This window comes from Onychomys torridus, chromosome 6, assembly GCF_903995425.1.
Source record: "Onychomys torridus chromosome 6, mOncTor1.1, whole genome shotgun sequence".
NCBI lineage: Eukaryota > Metazoa > Chordata > Mammalia > Rodentia > Cricetidae > Onychomys > Onychomys torridus.
Window position 1 is genome coordinate 106137850 of NC_050448.1, and position 18468 is coordinate 106156317.

Here is an 18468-nt window from a genome sequence, read left to right on the forward strand (position 1 = left end):
TCTCTCTCTCTCTCTCTCTCTCTCTGTGTGTGTGTGTGTGTGTGTGTGTGTGTGTGTGTGTGTGTGTGTCCACAATTCCTCACATTTTGGATGGCATCAGTTGACTTTTTGCTTATTTCCAACATGGTCACTTTCCTTTCATGATTTAAACAGAGAGAACTGACCACACAGATTCAGGAATGGACAGCAGAAGCCATTTCACAGAAATCCACATTAGCTTCTCCATAGTTATAGAGAGAAGCTAAGAGATTTATTCAGAATCATCCATGGGTGATGGAAATCTTTTCCATCAAACAATTGTACATATCCCGTCTTTGTGAAATGACAGTCCAAGATCTAGGTTGATGAGAAATGTGTTTAAATGTAGGTTTGGGGCCCAATTTTTAGAGGTTCTGATTGAGAGGGTCTTTACTTTAGCTCAGGAGTCTGATTTTTTAAATTATTTAACTTTATTTTATGTGTATTGGTCTGAAGGTTTCAGATCCCCAGAACCAGAGTTAGAAACAGCTGTGAGCTGTCATGTGGTTGCTGGGAATTGAACCCAGGTCCTCTGGAAGAGCAGCCTGTGCTCTTACCACTGAGCCATCTCTATCCAGCCCCCTGATTTTTTGTTCTTTTTTTATTTTAGTTTTTTCTTTTTCTTTTCTTTCTTTCTTTTTTTGAGCTGAGAATCAAACCCAGGGCCTTGTGCTTGCTAGGCGAGCACTCTACCACTGAGCTAAATCCCCAACTTCTTTCTTTTCTTTTCTTTTCTTTTTTAAGACAGGATTTTCCTGTGAAACAGTCCTGGATGTCCTGGAACTTACCCTGTAGCCCAGGCTAGCCTTGAATTCACAGAGATCTGCCTGACTGCCTCCTGAGTGCTGGGATTAAAGGCATGTGCCACCACCGCCCGGCTCCATTTCTTTTCATTTGAGTGTTTTGCCTATATGTGTACATGTACCATGGAGGCTGGAAAAGGGCATCCTATCCCCTGAAACTGGAGTTTCAGACACTGTTAGTGTCACACTCACTGTGGGGGTGCTTCTAACTGCCGGGCCACCTCACACTCCTGATGTTTACACTTACGCAGGCACGTTCCTGCATGCTCGTCCATTCTTTCTGTGGCCTGTGTCTCTATGAACAGGCATTGCCCAGCTTTGAACAGATTGGTTTCCTGGCCTCACCTGCTTTTCTTTCCTCCAACAGAGTCTCAGCTTCCTCCCCACCACTGGAAATAGAAATAATCCTTAAGGAAACACTTGGCTCATAACTCACACATGTTTGAAGGCAAGTGTGTTCTGGGGTTAGGATTTTAAAGAGGGATGAAAAGGGAACCAGAAGTAACAAATATTAATTACCAACTAAGTGGCAGGTATGTCGAGTCTTATGACAACCTTGGAAAAAAAACGTATTTTCATTTAGGATTTTCATAAAACACAAACTTGAAGTGACTTCTCAAGGCCATATGAGCAAGCAAAGGGAGCCTGTGCTCTACGCACCGCACTGTGCCCAGTACCCGAGGGTATGGACGCAGAGCACTGTAGGGACCTAGGACCTAGGAGAGACGGGCGCCTTCCCATGCTTCCGAAATCCTCAGCAGCAGAGTCAACACAGAGCTGAGCACTCCAGTTCAGTGTTTGCTGAGTGAATGAACGTGAGTACTTCAAGTCATCAAAAGAGCTTTCTAAATCTTAATGGCTTAAAACCCTTTGATGTTTTCCAAACGCCAGCCATAGAGGTTCACAAACTTGTAAAAAAGCAAAGAACTCAGGAGTCTTGATGCTCTTGGCAAAATATGATAGACTTTTGTATTATGCTACAAACGAATTTATCATTAATCAGATTTTGTGCAAACAATATCTAGCACCAAAGAATTTTTTAAATGTAAATCAGCAAGTTTACCCACACACTTACATTTTTATTTATTTTTTTACATTTGAGAATCTCAGATTACCTGTCAAGCGAACAAAGATTTATGGACTATTACCTTTTCCCCACATGTTAGATTTCTCCAAATTAATGTTTAGAAGAAAAATATAATCTCCCCTATTCTTACATAGTGGTTGCATTCTTAGAAATTTAGATATTTATTAAAACCATTCTGAACATGCTTTGTGTGCCCTTATTTACATGGAGTCTACCAAGGCCTGTATAATAAACAACACACATAAAAAACTAATTGGACGCTGAAAAGTCATGGACTCGGGACAATTTGATTAGCAGGACTGACCTGTACATTCCTTAAGTGTCCAGCAAATTTCCCTGATGTGGCACAGGTGCTCTCCTGGCTGGAACTGTTGGCTAAGCTAATCTACCAAGAGCTAGACCTGAACTCCAGTGGGGACTGGTACCATGGCATCAAAACTTGAGCCCTTACGGTGCCTGGAGCACAGCAGATGCCCAACTCACCACCAGATCAGTAACATTTATCGATGGAGGCACAAATGGGAGACTGTGGAAGTCACTGCTCCAACCCCAGGACAAGCGGCTTACCCAAGGAGACAGAAACAGTGGCTGAGCCGACACTGTACCCCAGGCCTCTGGGCTTCCACTAAACACTCTCTCCATTCCAGCTGAGCTCTTCAGGTGGGTCGCCCACTTTCTTTGCAAGGTTACCCAAAGATAGCCCGAGGGACCTTGGAGGATGATTGGTTTTAAATTCCACAAAGGGTTTCTGAAAACTGAGTTCCCCAAGAAGATGGCATGTTAATTCTTCTCCCCATGCCATCTTTTATAACTCTTCCACTTTTCTTCCATTTTACAGAAGAAAGGAAGCCACAAAGCCATCCGATGGCCCGCGGGGAAATTGACTGGAGACGACGCACAGTTTGAGGGCAGTACATGAATACTTTTGCATCCAGGATGAGCACAGCTGCTTTCAGGCAAGGCAGCTTCCATGACTTTCCATCCACTCAGGAGCCAGAAACCCAGAACTGCCTTGACATCTGCAGGACCCAGAGCAAGGAAATACAGGACAATGCTTTATGTCAAACAGTTACATAAATCCTAGAAATCATGCCAATGAAATGTTCAGAAAGACATGTTCTAGCTTGCCACTTGGAAAAGGTGTTGAAAGTGGGTCTGACATTAGATTCCTAGAACTCTTTAGATTTCATTTGCCAAACATGGGCATTACAGATAAAGCCTGTTCCCTGTCTCACCCGAATTTTCCCAGACCCCTGGCTGTTTCTACCTTGAAAGGCCTCATTTGCATCTGTGTGGGTAGTTTAGTTCACATCCATACTCCTTCCTACCTCCTTCAAACACCCACAGGCAGACTTCAGATAAGTACATCAACAACAGGATCCCTCTTTTAACACTCTAGAGAAGAGGGAGACACTATGAATGGGTTTGGGGAGCCCAGGACAGGAGTTTCTGGGGTTATGTTTAGACAGGGAACACACAGCAACCTGGGGTATCCTGGACTCTGATTATAGGATAAACTATCTCCAGAAGAAAACTAGAGCCATGTCCTTTGAAGCATGGGGACCAGAGTAGAGGCTCCCTTGGCCAGAACTGATGGCCACATAGGTCCTAACAGGGAACCCTAAGGACCAATACAATCCAGCACCCTATGAGCTCTGCAACTTCGTTTTCACTGCTTTCTCTCTTGACTTCAGCCCTGTGGCACCATCCTGCTCCCAACGGCTCTCTGGAACTGCGGCTCCTCCCTCTTACCCGGCAGGTCCACCCACTCACAGGCAACTCTGGATTTGCACCTTTTGTTCCGGGTCCTTGGCTGCTTCATTTTTCTCCACAGCATTTGGTGGTTGCGGTGCGTACTTTATTTACCCCACTTTTTCATTGTCAACCCTCAACGGAATGAAATCTCTAAGGAGGGTTTTGTCTGTGTTGTTAATCCTTTACATCCACAGTTATTTGTAGTTTCTGAATGATTATGAAGGAAGAAAAAGCTGCTGGCTTGTCTTTCCCTGTCTGACACCAAAGAGAAGCATTAGGCACTCCAGCAGGTTATCCTGGCCCACATGAGGATCCTTTAAACTCAGAGGAGATGTAGAATGGGGTAGAGGGATTATGATAATTTTCATTTAATGTCCCCACCATTGTACCATCTCAAATTGCAAAGAAATGGGTCGTTCTGAGGAGTTCCTTGAGATAGGAACAAAGAGAATCCAGTTCAGAAGCAGTGATTCTTTTCTCTGTCCATGGGAGCAGGGCGGACAGACTGACTCTTATTCTCACATCTGTGAAAATTACTGAAGAAAGGACTTGCAACATGCAGTCATACCAGCTAACAATCTATGGGGGAATACCACGGTGGTATGTCTGGAAAAGGGAATAACACACAACTGTCCGTTTCTATCTTTTAAAATCGGCCACTGTGGCCAGGCAGTAGATCTCTGTGAGTTCGAGGCCAGCCTGACAGAGTGAGTTCCAGGACAGCCAGGGCTACACAGAGAAACCCTGTCTGGAAAAAACAAACAAACAAACAATTAGATGCTATGTAGCCTTATTCAATCTATTAAAAGGTTGGTGGAATGATTTACTTTAAAATTATTCAGACATTTACTCTGCTGGAAATGACATTCTGTGCAAAGACTTAAAATTCTTTTTTTTTTTAAGATTTTTTTTTTTTTTTTGGCAGGCAGAGGAGGGGGGGATTAAAACAGGGTTTCTCTGTGTAGCTTTGTGCCCTGTCCTGGACCTCACTCTGTAGACCAGGCTGGCCATAAATTCACAGAGATCCGCCTGCCTCTGACTCCCAAGTGCTGAGATTAAAGGTGTACGCCACCACCGCCTGGCTTTTTTTTTTTTTTTAAACATTTTTATGTGTGTCTTGGGGATTTCATTGCTGTGGAGAGACATCATGACCATGGCAACTCATAAAGAAAACATTTAATTGGGGTAGCTCACTTAATTTCAGAGGTCCACTCCACTATCATCATGATGGGGAATATGCAGCAGACGTGGTGCTGGAGCTGAGACATCTTGCAGGCAACAGGAAGTCAACTAATAGTCAGCGAAGGAAGCTTGAGCAAAAGAGACCTCAGAGCCCACCCTCACAATAACACACTTTCTCCAACAAGGCCACACCTCCTAATAGTGCCACTCCCTTTGGGGGCCATTTTCTTTCAAACCACTACAATGTGCATTGCCTGCAAGTATGGCTGTGTGAGGACATCGGATCCTCTGGAACTGGAGTCACAGACAGTTGTGAGCTGCCATGTAGGTGCTGGGAACTGAACCCGAGTCCTCTGGAAGAGCAGCCATTGCTCTTAACCACTGAGCCATCTCTCTAGCCCACGATTTAAAATCCTAATGAGTTTTAGAGGACAATCTAAACATCTGCCAGGGTCTAAATACTTTTCAAAAATGTGCAGGCAAAAGGAAGTCCTGGTCATTGCACCATACACCTGTGTTAGTGGTGTGGTACTCGAACAGACTGCAGAAAGGTGAAGTAGGCTGAGAGCAAGTCCCTTCATTTTCCTACTGTCTACGGGCTGATAGCTCTAAGAGGGCAACGATAAGCTGAAATCAATCGTGCAGTCAGATAGTAGCTGTGGCTAGAGGTGGGATCACAGTGAGTGTGGAGTTCACACACTATGACTTATGGGCCAAATCTGACACGTTGTTGCTAATAAAGATGCATTGGGATGTGGCTATGCCCATTCACTTGTGCATCGACCATGGCTGCTTTCACTCTGCAGCAGTGGACACCATATGCCCCAGTCTTTGTACGACTAACTCTCAAAAGAAGGGAATACCTGGATTTTCCTCAAGACCATTTGTTCTTTGGGCACGTCAAGCTGTAAGCTTATTTCCAAGCCTAAAGAGAGTTAAGAGAGCAGAGCCCTCAGGCTGTTTGTGCAGGCCAAGGAATAGAGAAGCAGGATGAGTGTCGGGGGATTTCAGTCAATGCATTTGATCCTCTCCCTCCTTAACAGTATAGTAGGCCACTGTGTAAATTACCTGGGGCTTTTTGTAATTTAAATATTCCCTAATGCAAACAAGAGTTTTTGTCCTCGCTGAAATAAGCAGTAAAGAAAGCTTTTCTTTCATTGATCTCCTTTGGATGGAAAAAACATTACAGATGTGGCCCTTTATTAAAATCTGTATGGTGACAGGCATGTTCCCTCTTAGTAACTGGCAATGTTCACACATTTCAGGCTTGAGGGCTGTAAACACAGAAAGGATAGCATTGCACTGAATTAACTATCTTTATGCAAGCTGTTTCTTGACTCCTGGTGTTTGCCTAGGTCAGTTCCTTTGTCTGGGATGTTCTACGTACTAGTTAGTTAGGGACCTCTTATCTTTGCCTAGAACCTACGTATCATTCCCTCAGAAAAGCCTGGTTTAACTGTCCAGACAAGGTTTCCTTATGCCTTTCCTGGCACTCACTCTGTAGCCCAGACTGGCCTCAAACTCACAGAAATCCACCTGCCTCTGCCTCCCAAGTGCTGAGGTTAAAGGCCTGTGCCACCACCGCCCGGCTAAACTCCTTTCTTAATCAGGGCTTTCCCTTCATTCGTGTGTATGTGTGTGTGTGTGTGTGTGTGTGTGTGTGTGTGTGTGTGTGTGTGTGTGTGAGAGAGAGAGAGAGAGAGAGAGAGAGAGAGAGAGAGAGAGCAAGCGCATCAGCTAGATGAATGAATAAATGACTGAATAAGAAACAGCACGCTGAGGTCAGTTACAAAGAAGGGAGTATTTGTACAATCCTTCATGTTTAGCAGAATAACACATAATGATTGGCAGCTGGGGTTTGGGAAGAGCAGAAACATTTGATTCAGTATTGTAAATCTTAACTCAGGAAGCATTCTAGGCTGAAGTATCTGCATCCTCAATATGTGTATGTTTAATAGACTTCCAAGGGGATGGTCATAGGATCTGGGGCATTGGGGAGAAAATGGGTCTTAAAGAGTGAGTCTTCATGATGAGACAGATGAGCCTGTGACTTTAGAAATGGATAAGGCAAAAGGATGGTCAGTAACCAACCAGGAAGAAAGTGTTGCTAGATGCTGATCTACCACCACCCTGGACTTCTTAGCCTCACTTTGAGAAGTAAATGTTTGTTGTTTAAATTGCCCAGTACCCGGACCAAATAAGAAATAAAACTCATGAAGACAAGGTGAATTTTTCTATTCCTGATTTACAACACATTAACTACACTGAATTTTCATTGTTTAAAGAGACTCTGAGACTTTTATTGTCCCCTACATGTACACATACAGAACTGGATTCAACAAATGATTTAGGATTTTTCAAAATTAGCCAGGTATGGTGGTGCATACCTTTAATTCCAGCACTTGGGAGGCAGATGCAGGAGGACCTCTGTGACTTTGAGGCCAGTCTGGGCTACAGATTGAGTTTGATGACAGCCAGAGCTACATAGTGAGATCCTGTCTCAAAACAAAACAAAACAAAAAATGTCCTCCCCGCCCCCCAAAAAACATAAAAAATTAAACCTAGAGATTTACAGAATCAAGTTATTAATAACTAATTACAACTTCTAAAAGTGCACATCTTTATCAAATGGATACAGAGCATCCCATTGTGTCCTGTGTAAACTGCGGTAACCAAGCCAGAGACAGTGGGGTGTGCCCTGCTCCCCACCCAGCTCTCCAGGGAAAAGGGCTGTGGAGTGTCCATGGTCTAGGTCTACACTCACACTGCCCCTTCAGTGCTGCAGATGCACACAACTGCTTTCACAAGCCAGGACGAGGTAGCGGTGATGCCAATAATTATATAATGACTAATGTACACTAGAGAAACACTAACGTTTGGAACTAAGCACCATCTTAACCCACAGACTGTGACTTCAGCTGGAAAATGCAGTTGTTTGCAGGTAGTTGTTTTCAAGCTAATCATTAGGTTGAAAAATGGTATGTTATTAATATTTAGCTGCTGAAAACAAACTTGATTTGCTTAAACATATGGAGATTTTTCTGCTTTTAAGGGTAAAAGACCCCCCTCAACCTTCTGATGGAATTTATAAGTGATTCAATGGAAGGAGAAATACTAGACTTTAAAAAAAAAACCACTGACTACATTCACATGTCTTTTTAGGGGCCTGTCAAGACGACTTTGTCACACACAGAACTGGATTCAATAAAAACTTGATTCCCACCCCCACCCCCACCCCGGGCAAATTGAAACAGCAGTTACAGAATCCTCTTGGGTGATTGGACAGTTGGGACCACATTCACACCACAGTATCATAAATACGGTATTTCAAGTGGGAAAGCCAAATATATATGAATGTTCAGATTTTAAAAGAGAAAACTGGAACTAGCTTGAATTTTCAAAAAAGCAGTATTTAAATTATGGCCATACCAAGACACTAACATGCATTTCAAGAAGTCATCTCAAGGGTTCAGTGTGGAAAAGAACTGAAAATTTTCACATGTACTTTGCTTTTAATTTTTCATTATCATTTTGCCTTACAAACAAAATAGAAAAAGAGGAAATAATCACTATTAATTTTCTAAGTAGTGGAAGAATATGTTGTTTTTCCCAGAGCTGGGGGAATGAGGGCACGCCTTTAATCTCAGCACTTAGGAGGCAGAGGCAGGTGGATCTCAGTGAGTTTGAGGCAGCATGGTCTACAAAGCGAGGGGTCCAGGACAGCCAGGACAGAGAAACCCTGTCTTGAGAAAATAAACAAACAAATAAATAAATAAATAAATAAATAAATAAATAAAGGGATGTTTCCATACTTTCCAAATTGTCTACAAAGATTTTGAAGTATAAATACTTTTAACTTACAAAAGTTTATGTGAATCGCTTGTAAAGTATGAGTTTTAATACAGTAGCTTTCTCAAAGCTGTTAACACATTTACTTGGCTGAAATGTGACAGGATCCACTAGTTTAGAATTGGCACTGCTCAGTGGATTCCCAGCACCCACCACTTGTGTAGCTCCAAGGCTGCTGGTCTCTGAGGGCACCTAAACATACATGTACATACCCCCATCAATTTATCATTAAAAATAAAATGCATTTTAGAAAAGCCTGTGTTCAGTCAAGCTGCTCAACATGGACTTGTGGGGCCTGGACAAAGAACTTGAAGAGCTGGCAAACTGGAGCTTTCCCTTCTATTGCTTATGAACTCTGGGCCTCAATCTTTTAAAAAACTAGCCTGGGGGTTGGGGATTTAGCTCAGTGGTAGAGCGCTTGCCTAGCAAGCACAAGGCCCTGGGTTCGATCCTCAGCTAAAAAAAACCCCAAAAAACAAAAACAAAAACTAGCCTGTAGATCAATTAATACATTATCATTTTAAACATTATAAAGTGCTGTTAAGATTATAATGCCAACACCATAGGACTATAAAACGCTTTGTGCAGTACAGCTCACTAACCTGTCAAGAGGAGTTAAACTGAGGCCATGGCTATCTGATTAGATTCCCATTTAAATTACCCTGCGTGCACTTTCAATCCTGAGTATCATCCTCGATTGCTGTCCACCATAGGAGGCAGGTCACTCACTAATGTGGAGCCTGTTTCGGCTACACTGGCTGGCCATAAGCCTCTGGCATCTCTCTTCTAGTTATACACTTCCACAGCGGGGGCTGCAGACGTCATCTAGTCTGGCTTTCACAGGCGCCAAGGCTTCCTTCTCAGATTATTTTCTGAGCCAATTCTTTTTTTTGTTTGTTTTTTTGAGACAGGGTTTCTGTAGCTTTGGAGTCTGTCCTGGACTATCTCTGTAGAGCAGGATGGCCTTGAACTCACAGAGATCCACCTGCCTGCCTCCCGAGTGCTGGGATTAAAGGTGTGTGCCACCACACCGCCGGCCTGAGCCAATTCTCAAACCATGGAAAATGTTATGACATAACTGTGCTGTCCTAGCTAAGTAACTCTTAGAAGTGGTACTTGGATCTGTTGTCTACAACATCGATAGTAATAAACCCTCTGCTATCATTCATCAAGAAACCCAGATCCAGCCCTCCCCAAACCCAGTTTGAGACAGGTCTTGCAATGTAACTCAGGCTGTCCTCTAACTCACAATTCTCTCCTGAGTGCTAGCTAGGACAAAGGGAATATGTACCCAGCCTATTACATTTTTGTTTGTTTTTCTAGACAGGGTTTCTCTGTAGTTTTGGTGCCTGTCCTGGATCTTGCTCTGTAGACCAGGCTGGCCTCAAACTCAGAGATCCGCCTGGCTCTGCCTCCTGTGTGCTGGGATTAAAGGCATGTAACCACCTTCAAATACTCCAGCAACAGTATCTATGTTCCCATCATTTGAGGTGAGTGAAGGCTGCAGGCCAAACTGGAGTTGTCAACAAATGTTTGCACCTTACTTAAACTCAATGTTCAAACACCAGCTTAGCCTCTTTCTGGAATCTCATTAGCGTTTTGCAAACCGCCAACTAACTTTACCTAGCCAAGCACAATGATACACACCTAGAATCTTTGTACCCGGGAGGCTGAAAGGGACCCTTTCATGCAGGAACCCCAAGTTCAAGTTAGCCTGAGCTATACAGCTAGACCATGTCTCAGAAAACTTTTGTGTAGGAGTGTTTACCTACGTATATGGACACCATGTAGGTAACGAACAGAACCCAGGGCCTCTGCAAGAGCAACAAGTGCTCTTAACTGCTGAGCCATCTTTCCAGCCCAGCCTTTAACAACCAAAAATTTATCTATTATTTACAGAGTATCAAATTGAGGAGCTGGAAGTTATATTTCAACTGGAAAAAAAATTTTTTTTTGTATAGTGTTTTTTGAGGAAGGAGGCTGGTTCAGATAGGGTTTCTCTGCACGGCGTTGGCAGTCTTCAAACTCAGATCCACCTGTCTCTGCCTCTCAGGTGCTAGGATTAAAAGCATTTTCAAGTGTTGTTTCTTTTCTTTTTTAAAATTTATTTATTATGTATAGTGTTCTGTCTGCACCAGATCTCATTACAGATGGCTGCGCGCCATGTGGTTGCTGGGAATTGAACTCAGGACCTTTGGAAGAACAGCCAGTGTTCTTACCCTCTGAGCCATCTCTCCAGCCCCTCAAGAGTTATTTTGAATTGCAGCACATGCAGGCAACACCAATGGAAGCCAGAAGAGGGTGACAGTCATTGGAACCCCAGATGCAGGTAGGAGTTATCGGGTGGGTGCTGGGAACTAAGTAACTCTTCAATAGCAACTGCTCATAACAATGATCCTAGATTTCTGCCTTTTACCCTAAGTTATCAGGAATAACCTCTGAAGACATGTTTCAGCACTAGCTAATGAGGTAATAGCTAAATCTGGGTTAAGAGGCAACACAAAAGAAATACATCAGGAAATATAAATGACATTTATATGGCTCTTGGACCCATGCTAGCTCTCTCAGCATTAAAGAGCCCCAGAAAACTTTTCAAACCAACATTAACAACCCAAAAACAAAGCCCATATTTTAATGTCCCAACCTGAACTATAAATCCAACAAAAACCTAAATCTGAGTATCACTCAGGGTTTTCCTAGAAGTAGGTGTTCCAAGTCCCTTTAAAAGAGGATTTAAACACAGTTTTAAAAGATGTCACCCCATAGCCTGAAGCTAGAGCCTCTGGGCTGGTGGATTAAGGAGATATTATGGAGTGGCTTAAGTGGCATCAAGACAGGGCCCATTCTCAAGCCACTCCCATCAGAGTAACTACCCAAGATTCTAGTAACCATGACGCCCAGCTATTGCTTCCCTATGAGAAAGCAACCAATTATCTATTAGTCCTTAACTACTAAACAAATCGCAGGTAACAGAACCACAGACCAAGCCTTGACCTTTATTATTGAAAAAAGCTGCGTATTTATTTCGCTTTCTGACTCTGTGCTTGTGCCTTCAACACCTTCACAACAATTTTCTGCTCCTCAATAAGGAAAGCCCGCTTGATCCTAGGAAGGAAAACAAACTGCAATTACCATTTCACACAGAAAGTTATCATTACAAGACGGAGCAAAGCAAGAGCCTAGAGAAATGTACCAACACCCACAGCTTGTGAGACTACATGGACAAACATTTACGGACAGCAATTCTCCAACTCCAAGCAATCTTGCCTGCTTAATAGTAACTATAAATAAAATAGGTTGTGCTGGTTAGTTTCCTGTCACCTCGAACTCAAGCTACTCCTATGGAAGAGGGAACCTCACTCAAGAAAGTGTTGGGGCAGGGAACCCAGAACTCTCGGTCCTGGGTGCTGTGAGGTGGTAGGCTGAGAAGTCAGACAAGCCAGGAGACAGCACTCTTTCTTGGCCTCCCCTTCAGCCCCTGCCCCAATGTTCCTCTGCGATGGACTGCTACCCGAAAGTATATAAGATGAAATAACGCCCCCCTAGTTGCCTTTGGTCATGGTGTTATCAAGCAATGGAAACCTCACAAAAACAATACCCACAGATGACAGGACTATCAGTTAACACAACTTCTTGGAAATATATTTCCTATACCAGGATCCAAGACGTTTTCCTAAACTGCTAAAAACTAGATCTCGGGGGCAAAGAAAGGAGCTGTCTTAACAGATGGGTCCAAACCTAGATTCTGTAGGCCATGAACCAAATATGCCCAACATCAAATTTCTCTAGCTCAAAATGCATGACCTCAGTCCCTCACCCCTTCACTGCTCATCCTTACTGTCCCAGGTCAAACACCAGAGTCTGGACTATCCTTTCTGCTTGTATCATTCAGGCTCAGCCTCAAATGCCACCCCAGTTTCTTCAGCTACATGAAATTTATCTTCTAAACCTTAACTTAAAGTCCCGTTCGCCTGTTTCACAGAATATTTGCCCTGTGTATTAATGTACTAGGCCTTACTCCCTAATGAACTACTTCCAAAAACAGGCCAGGAAGATTGTCCAAAAAAAAAAAAAAGATTATCTAAACACTTGGCTAGAGCATTTTGTAAAACTACCCAAATAGGGCCGAGATGGCTCAGAGGTTAATAGCACCGACTGCTCTTCCAGAGGTCCGGAGTTCAATTCCCAGCAACCACATGGTGGCTCACAACTGTCTGTAATGAGATCTGGCACCCTCTTCTGTATACATAATAAAACCCCTACCCAAATAAACCAGAGTCCAAACCCCATCCACCCCGAACCCCCTGCTCACCAACTCTCTCATCCTTTCCACGGGTACTTTGGGCACTGCCCCTTTCTAGTCACCTGAACTTAAACCTGACTGCTGGTTTCTTCACCAAAAAACCAACCCAGAAAACTAATCCAGGTGCACATGAATGTTAGCCGGTGCTCAGCGATTATCACTCTACACCACCCTTACCATTCTTTGTAACATCTGAAAGATCTAGCGCCCCCTCCAAGTCGGCCTTAGGGGGAAAGACAAGCACATTTTCTCTGTTCCATGAATGACTTTACTTCGCTGGAGTCCGTTTCCAGTTTACTAAATTTTGCTTCAAATTTACCTGTTCCTATATCCTAAGACTAAGGTTCCTATACCTTCTAGACCACCTCCTCCCCAGCTTCCCACTACCAAATACTAACTCACCCTTTCTTTCCTGTCTTTTCTCTCAAAACCAAAGCTATGTGAAAGATGCCCCCCAAATCCTGACACACCACAAGTACCAGTGTTTTGTACAACACCCACCCATTAGCTGTCAAGGGAAGGAAGACTCACTAACGCTGGCATGCAGCCCAAGAGAAAGTGTCTGACACCTCACTCACCTGTCCCGGACACACTTAGCACACATGGACCCACCGTAGGCCCTGCTGACATGCTTCTTTGTCTTAGACAATCTCATAAGGACTTTCGGTCTCACAGCACGAACCTGTATAATGAACAGACTGCAATCACCCTGCGATGCTTAAGTAAAAACAGGCATTTCCTAGTAGTAACTGCAAGCAGGAAACCAGGCTACAGAGGGAAAAGGCTTCTGCCCCCCCCCCCACCCCAAGAATTTCGGCCACTTCTCACACTGGGTATTTTAAGATAATAACCTATGTTCTCGGCAGATGCAAATTCTGGATATTTAACAGTTCCCAATCATCTATCTGTAGTTATCTGCCTTCAGTCAATTCCCCACCGGCGCATTCAACTCTCAAAGGGTACTCACCCCTCGAAGCCTGCCTGGGCACACACCGCATGCGGATTTAGGTGCTTTTCCAACCTTCTTGGTATAAAGGTAAACAATCCTGTTGCCAGGGGTTCGAGACCTAGGAAGGGAGGGTGTGAGCAGCTCAGTGTCAGGTGACAATATTTTAAAATATTTTAAATTTGAAAGAAAATACTTACAGCCTAGTTTTGTTAGAGGCTGTGTTGTAGGAAAGCCTACGGCGGTATGTCAAACGCTGGACCATTCTGAGTGCCTAAAATTAAAAAAAAAATCGTCTTTTCACTGTAAACATAAATCACATTTCATAGCATCATCACATAATGCATCTTACATACTTACACACACTTATGCATTCTAAAAATTCCACATTTAAAGACTATTTGCATTTAGAGATGAATTGCGGTAGACTACTGGTAGTCAAGTATGGAGTTGGTTAAAATCCTGACCATGGGGCTCATTCCTCAAGGACTCTGTTTTGTTTGGTCTCTAGACAAAATACTAACCAGGAAAGGTGGAGAAACACCCATTTAAAAAGTGAGAACAGGTGAGACCCTCGAGGTGAATCCTCAGCAATGCCAACAGCTGGCAATATGGCAACACAGAGCCTCTTCCAGGACAGTATTTCCCCCTAGTTTACACAGCCACCCATAGGATGAAGACATCAACTGTCACATCCTCCATGGTGCTGGCACCTGGTAAGGTATCCGTTTAGGACCTACATGTTGTCCAACGCGGCATCCCCGAGAAGTCAATCTATTGACGGGCCCCGTTTTCGGCGGCAATGCGTTTGGAACCAGACCTTGAACATGCTGGACAAGCGACCTACACACGAGCTTTACACACACACTTGGCCCAGGCAACGCGGCTTTCAAGTGAGCTACCCCAAGTCACCGAAGCGCAGGCCAGCCGAGCGCAGCCAAGCTAACCTGCCTTCCAACCCTTCCGAACACCCACTGCAGCTGTCAGGCACCTAAACCCGCACAGGTGGCCGGTGTAAACCACCTAAGCCGCCACGATTTGATCTGTGTCTCCATCACCAAGGCACACTCCGCCACCATCCCTGCGGTCACGTCTCGCTCGCTATTCGCCATCAGGACAGACGTCCACAGGGGGGCAACGCGAGGCTGCGGTCCCTACCCGGGGGCTCCACCGTCGCGGTCGCTGAGCGCTTTGCTACCACGACCTGAGCCGCTCGCTCTCCGTGCCCGGCGGCCGGGGCGCGCCGAGTCCCGGCTACCCACCGCTTCGGAAGCGCTGCAGAGACCGGGGGCTTCCCGAAGCTACGAGCCGAGGACCCGGCCGCCACACTCCTCTCCTCGCCCCTCACCCTCACGCCCGCTGCAGCACTGTCCCCCGAGGCGTCCCGCCCGCCCAACGCCTCGGATGGCTGCGGATTGTAAACAGAGCAGACACAGAGCAGAAACAAGCCACCATACCTCTAAGCACCGTCCCCGGAAGAGGAAGAGGAAAGGGCGGGCGAGTTCAAGGGTCGGGTATGACTGCGCAGGACAGGAAGTATGTCAGAGGCCGGGAGGAGGGGGGAAGAGGCGTGTCGTGTTGTGCGCCGCCATGTTGTACGGAAGCGGACGCCCGGACCTGTGTAGACCGGAACGCGTGGAGCTTCGGATTTGTAGTGAGGCTTCCGTAGGTAGCACGCTCTCTAGCTACGCGCAGGAACGTCACGCGAAAAACTCGGCGGAGCGTAGTTGTGGAAGCAAAAGTCAACGACAGAGGAGTCCTCCTCACGCCACTGACAGAAAACACGGGCGCTAGGGTGGCTAGACCTAGGTTTACATTTCTACCGACATCCCATAAGGTGACCTGGCCCCTCTTGTTTTCAACCCTTAGGTCATTTAGGCAGAGCTCAGACTTTGAAAGGAGCGTTTGCTAAGTACTAGCTGTCTCGTTTTGCAAGTCCGTAAGTCTCTAAAGGAAAATGTTACTAAGCACCCTTGCAGTGCTCTGATCAAAGGCATCCTGAAGTTAAAGCACTTAACACAGAAGGCTTACAAAGAGCAAGTGCGCTGTAAATGGTGGTTAACTTATTACCGTGAGCAAACAGCTACTTGAGGCTTTACTTGGGTGGTAAAGTTTGGTCTGCGAGATGAAGATGCGGACGGGGAGGGGGGCAGCAGCCTCCAATTGTCTATGTGAACATTGACATTACGCGTCCTTAGTTTTCATCATATTGTCAAAGGCAATGAACGCTTTCCTTGGGCATTAAAGAAGAGTCCCACATCACTGCCATCTTTGTCAAGAGACCAGTAAACCATTCTGATTATCTCCTTCCCCTGGCTCTCAAAGAGCTCTCTACCCTGTGGTCTCTGTTCTTCCAGCTCTGGGGTCCCTTCTTTCTCTGTGGCAGGCATGAGATAAAGGCTGGTGTAGAAAGACGAGCATAGTTTTTGAATGAATGATTGAATGAATACATTTCCTTAGATCCTATCTCTATTTCTGGAGAGGCTTTGCTGGGCAAAGATCCGTGAGAGCTGGGCACTCTTAGAACATTACACAGTGCACGTTGTTAATACATCTCTATGCACGCCCCTCCATCCCAGTAGAAAATGGTCTCGCTGTTGTGATTTTCCCAGGTTATTCTTAACCCCACTGTGTGAGTTTCCTTCTCTTTCAATCTGCATTTGCATTTTTATTGATCAGTCTTGCTTGAAAATCCAGGAATCTTAGTAAGATCCTCAAGAGAGCCTCATTTGCTTTTATTAATCCCCTTTATTTAGTTATCTGTTCATCTTAGCATTAATGTCTCTGAATATTATTTTTGTAATTTTCGTAAAACTAAAAGGTGCATCTAAAATACTTTTCTGCTTTGGACTGTGGACATTGGAGGTTTAACATTTTTTTAATGTAATTTTTAAGGGCTTTTGATAAAAGTTCGTTTTAATGGGATCAAATTCAACACTCTTGGAATTTGTGCAGTTTGTGTCTTATTTTTTAAAAAAAATTCATAACCTCCTTAATAAAATAGTCACCTATGTTGGGCAGTGGTGTCACACGCCTTTGATCCCAGTACTCAGGAAGCAAGAGGCAGCCTGATCTATAGAGCAGAGTTCCAGGAAATCCAGGGCTACACAGAGAAACCATCTGGAAGAAAACAAAACAAACAAACGAAAACCTCACCTACGTCTTCACCATCGCTTCATTTTTGGTTTTGATGTCAGTTTAATTTGTGTATGACAAGTTATTTTAAACAAAACTAAAAACCCACTCCATTTCACATGATCTAGAAATATGGATTGACTGTTATATCTCTGGATAATTTCATTTATACCTTCTTTTTAAATTAATTGTTCTAACTACCCTCCTTCTTCCTCTCCCACCTCTCTCTCTCTCTCTCTCTCTCTCTCTCTCTCTCTCTCTCTCTCTCTTTATGTCTTAAGTTTTTGAGACAGGGTTTCTCTGTGTATCCCTGGCTGTCCTGGAACTCACACTGTAGACCAGGCTGGCCTTGAACCTAGAGATCTGCCTGTCTTTGCCTCCCAAGTGCTGGGATTAAAGGTGTGTGTCACCACCATCCTGCCTCTTCTCCCTTCCTACCCACTTATGCTTTCATGACAGGCGCGCGCACACACACACACACACACACACACACACACACACACACACACACATCTAGGCATATGAAAGGAAACATGCCATGTTTTCTTTTCCCCTTATAACCTTTTCCTGCCCCCTCCCTTTAACGCCATATGAGAGAAAACTTACGATATTTGTCTTTCTGTGTCTGGCTTATGTTGCTTAATATAATCTCCAGTTCCACTTACGTCCCTGCAAATACTGTAGCTTTATTCTTCATTACAGTTGAATAAAACGTGTGTGTGTGTGTGTGTGTGTGTGTATCAATCATATTTTTTTTTCTCCATCTGTTGAGAGGAATTTACATTGTTTTCATATCTTGGCTATGGTTCATAGTGTAGCAATAAACATGTATTTCACCTGTATCCTCAATAATGTAATGCCTCAGAAGCCAAGTGTGGAGCCACATGCCTACAGTTACAGCATTTGGCAATCTGAGACAGGAGGTGCGTGAATTTGAGGCCATCCTGAGATCTTGTTTTAAAATAAAATAAAGTCTATTCATGGATTCATTTAGAGTTCTTTCTTTCTATATAGAGTGACTAGGTATATAATTTTTTCCACCTGAGGTGGTTTGAAGGAAAATGATTCCCGCCAGGCGTTGATGGCGCACACCTTTAATCCCAGCACTCAGGAGGCAGAGCCAGGCAGATCTCTGTGAGTTCGAGGCCAGCCTGGTCTACAGAGCTAGTTCCAGGAAAGGCGCAAAGCTACTCAGAGAAACCTTGTCTCAAAAAAAAAAAAAAAGATTCCCAAAGGCAGTAGCACTATTAGGAGGTGTGGTCTTGTAGGAGGAAGTGCATCACTGTGGAGGCAGGCTTTGAGGTCTCTTGTATGCTCAAGGCACACCCAATGAGACAGACCATTTCCTGTTGCCTGAAAGCAAAGATGTAGAATACTTGGCTACTTCTCC

General features: G+C 44.3%; 1 protein-coding gene across 2 annotated transcripts; it reads right to left on the reverse strand.

The window, feature by feature from the left end:
* Nucleotides 1-11670: 11670 nt before the first annotated feature.
* Nucleotides 11671-15457, reverse strand: Rpl34 (ribosomal protein L34). 2 transcript variants are annotated; one of them, XM_036190459.1, is made up of 5 exons: nucleotides 15401-15457; nucleotides 14144-14217; nucleotides 13965-14064; nucleotides 13576-13679; nucleotides 11671-11799 (listed from the first exon to the last, which is right to left on the reverse strand). In XM_036190459.1, the coding sequence occupies exons 2-5, from the start codon at nucleotides 14206-14208 to the stop codon at nucleotides 11715-11717; spliced, it is 354 nt and encodes a 117-aa protein (XP_036046352.1). In that variant the 5' UTR covers nucleotides 14209-14217; nucleotides 15401-15457; the 3' UTR covers nucleotides 11671-11714. The 2 variants fall into 2 exon arrangements, with proteins under 2 accessions (XP_036046352.1, XP_036046353.1); XM_036190460.1 differs by lacking the exon at nucleotides 15401-15457 and adding an exon at nucleotides 15102-15182.
* Between the last annotated feature and the right edge of the window lie 3011 nt (nucleotides 15458-18468).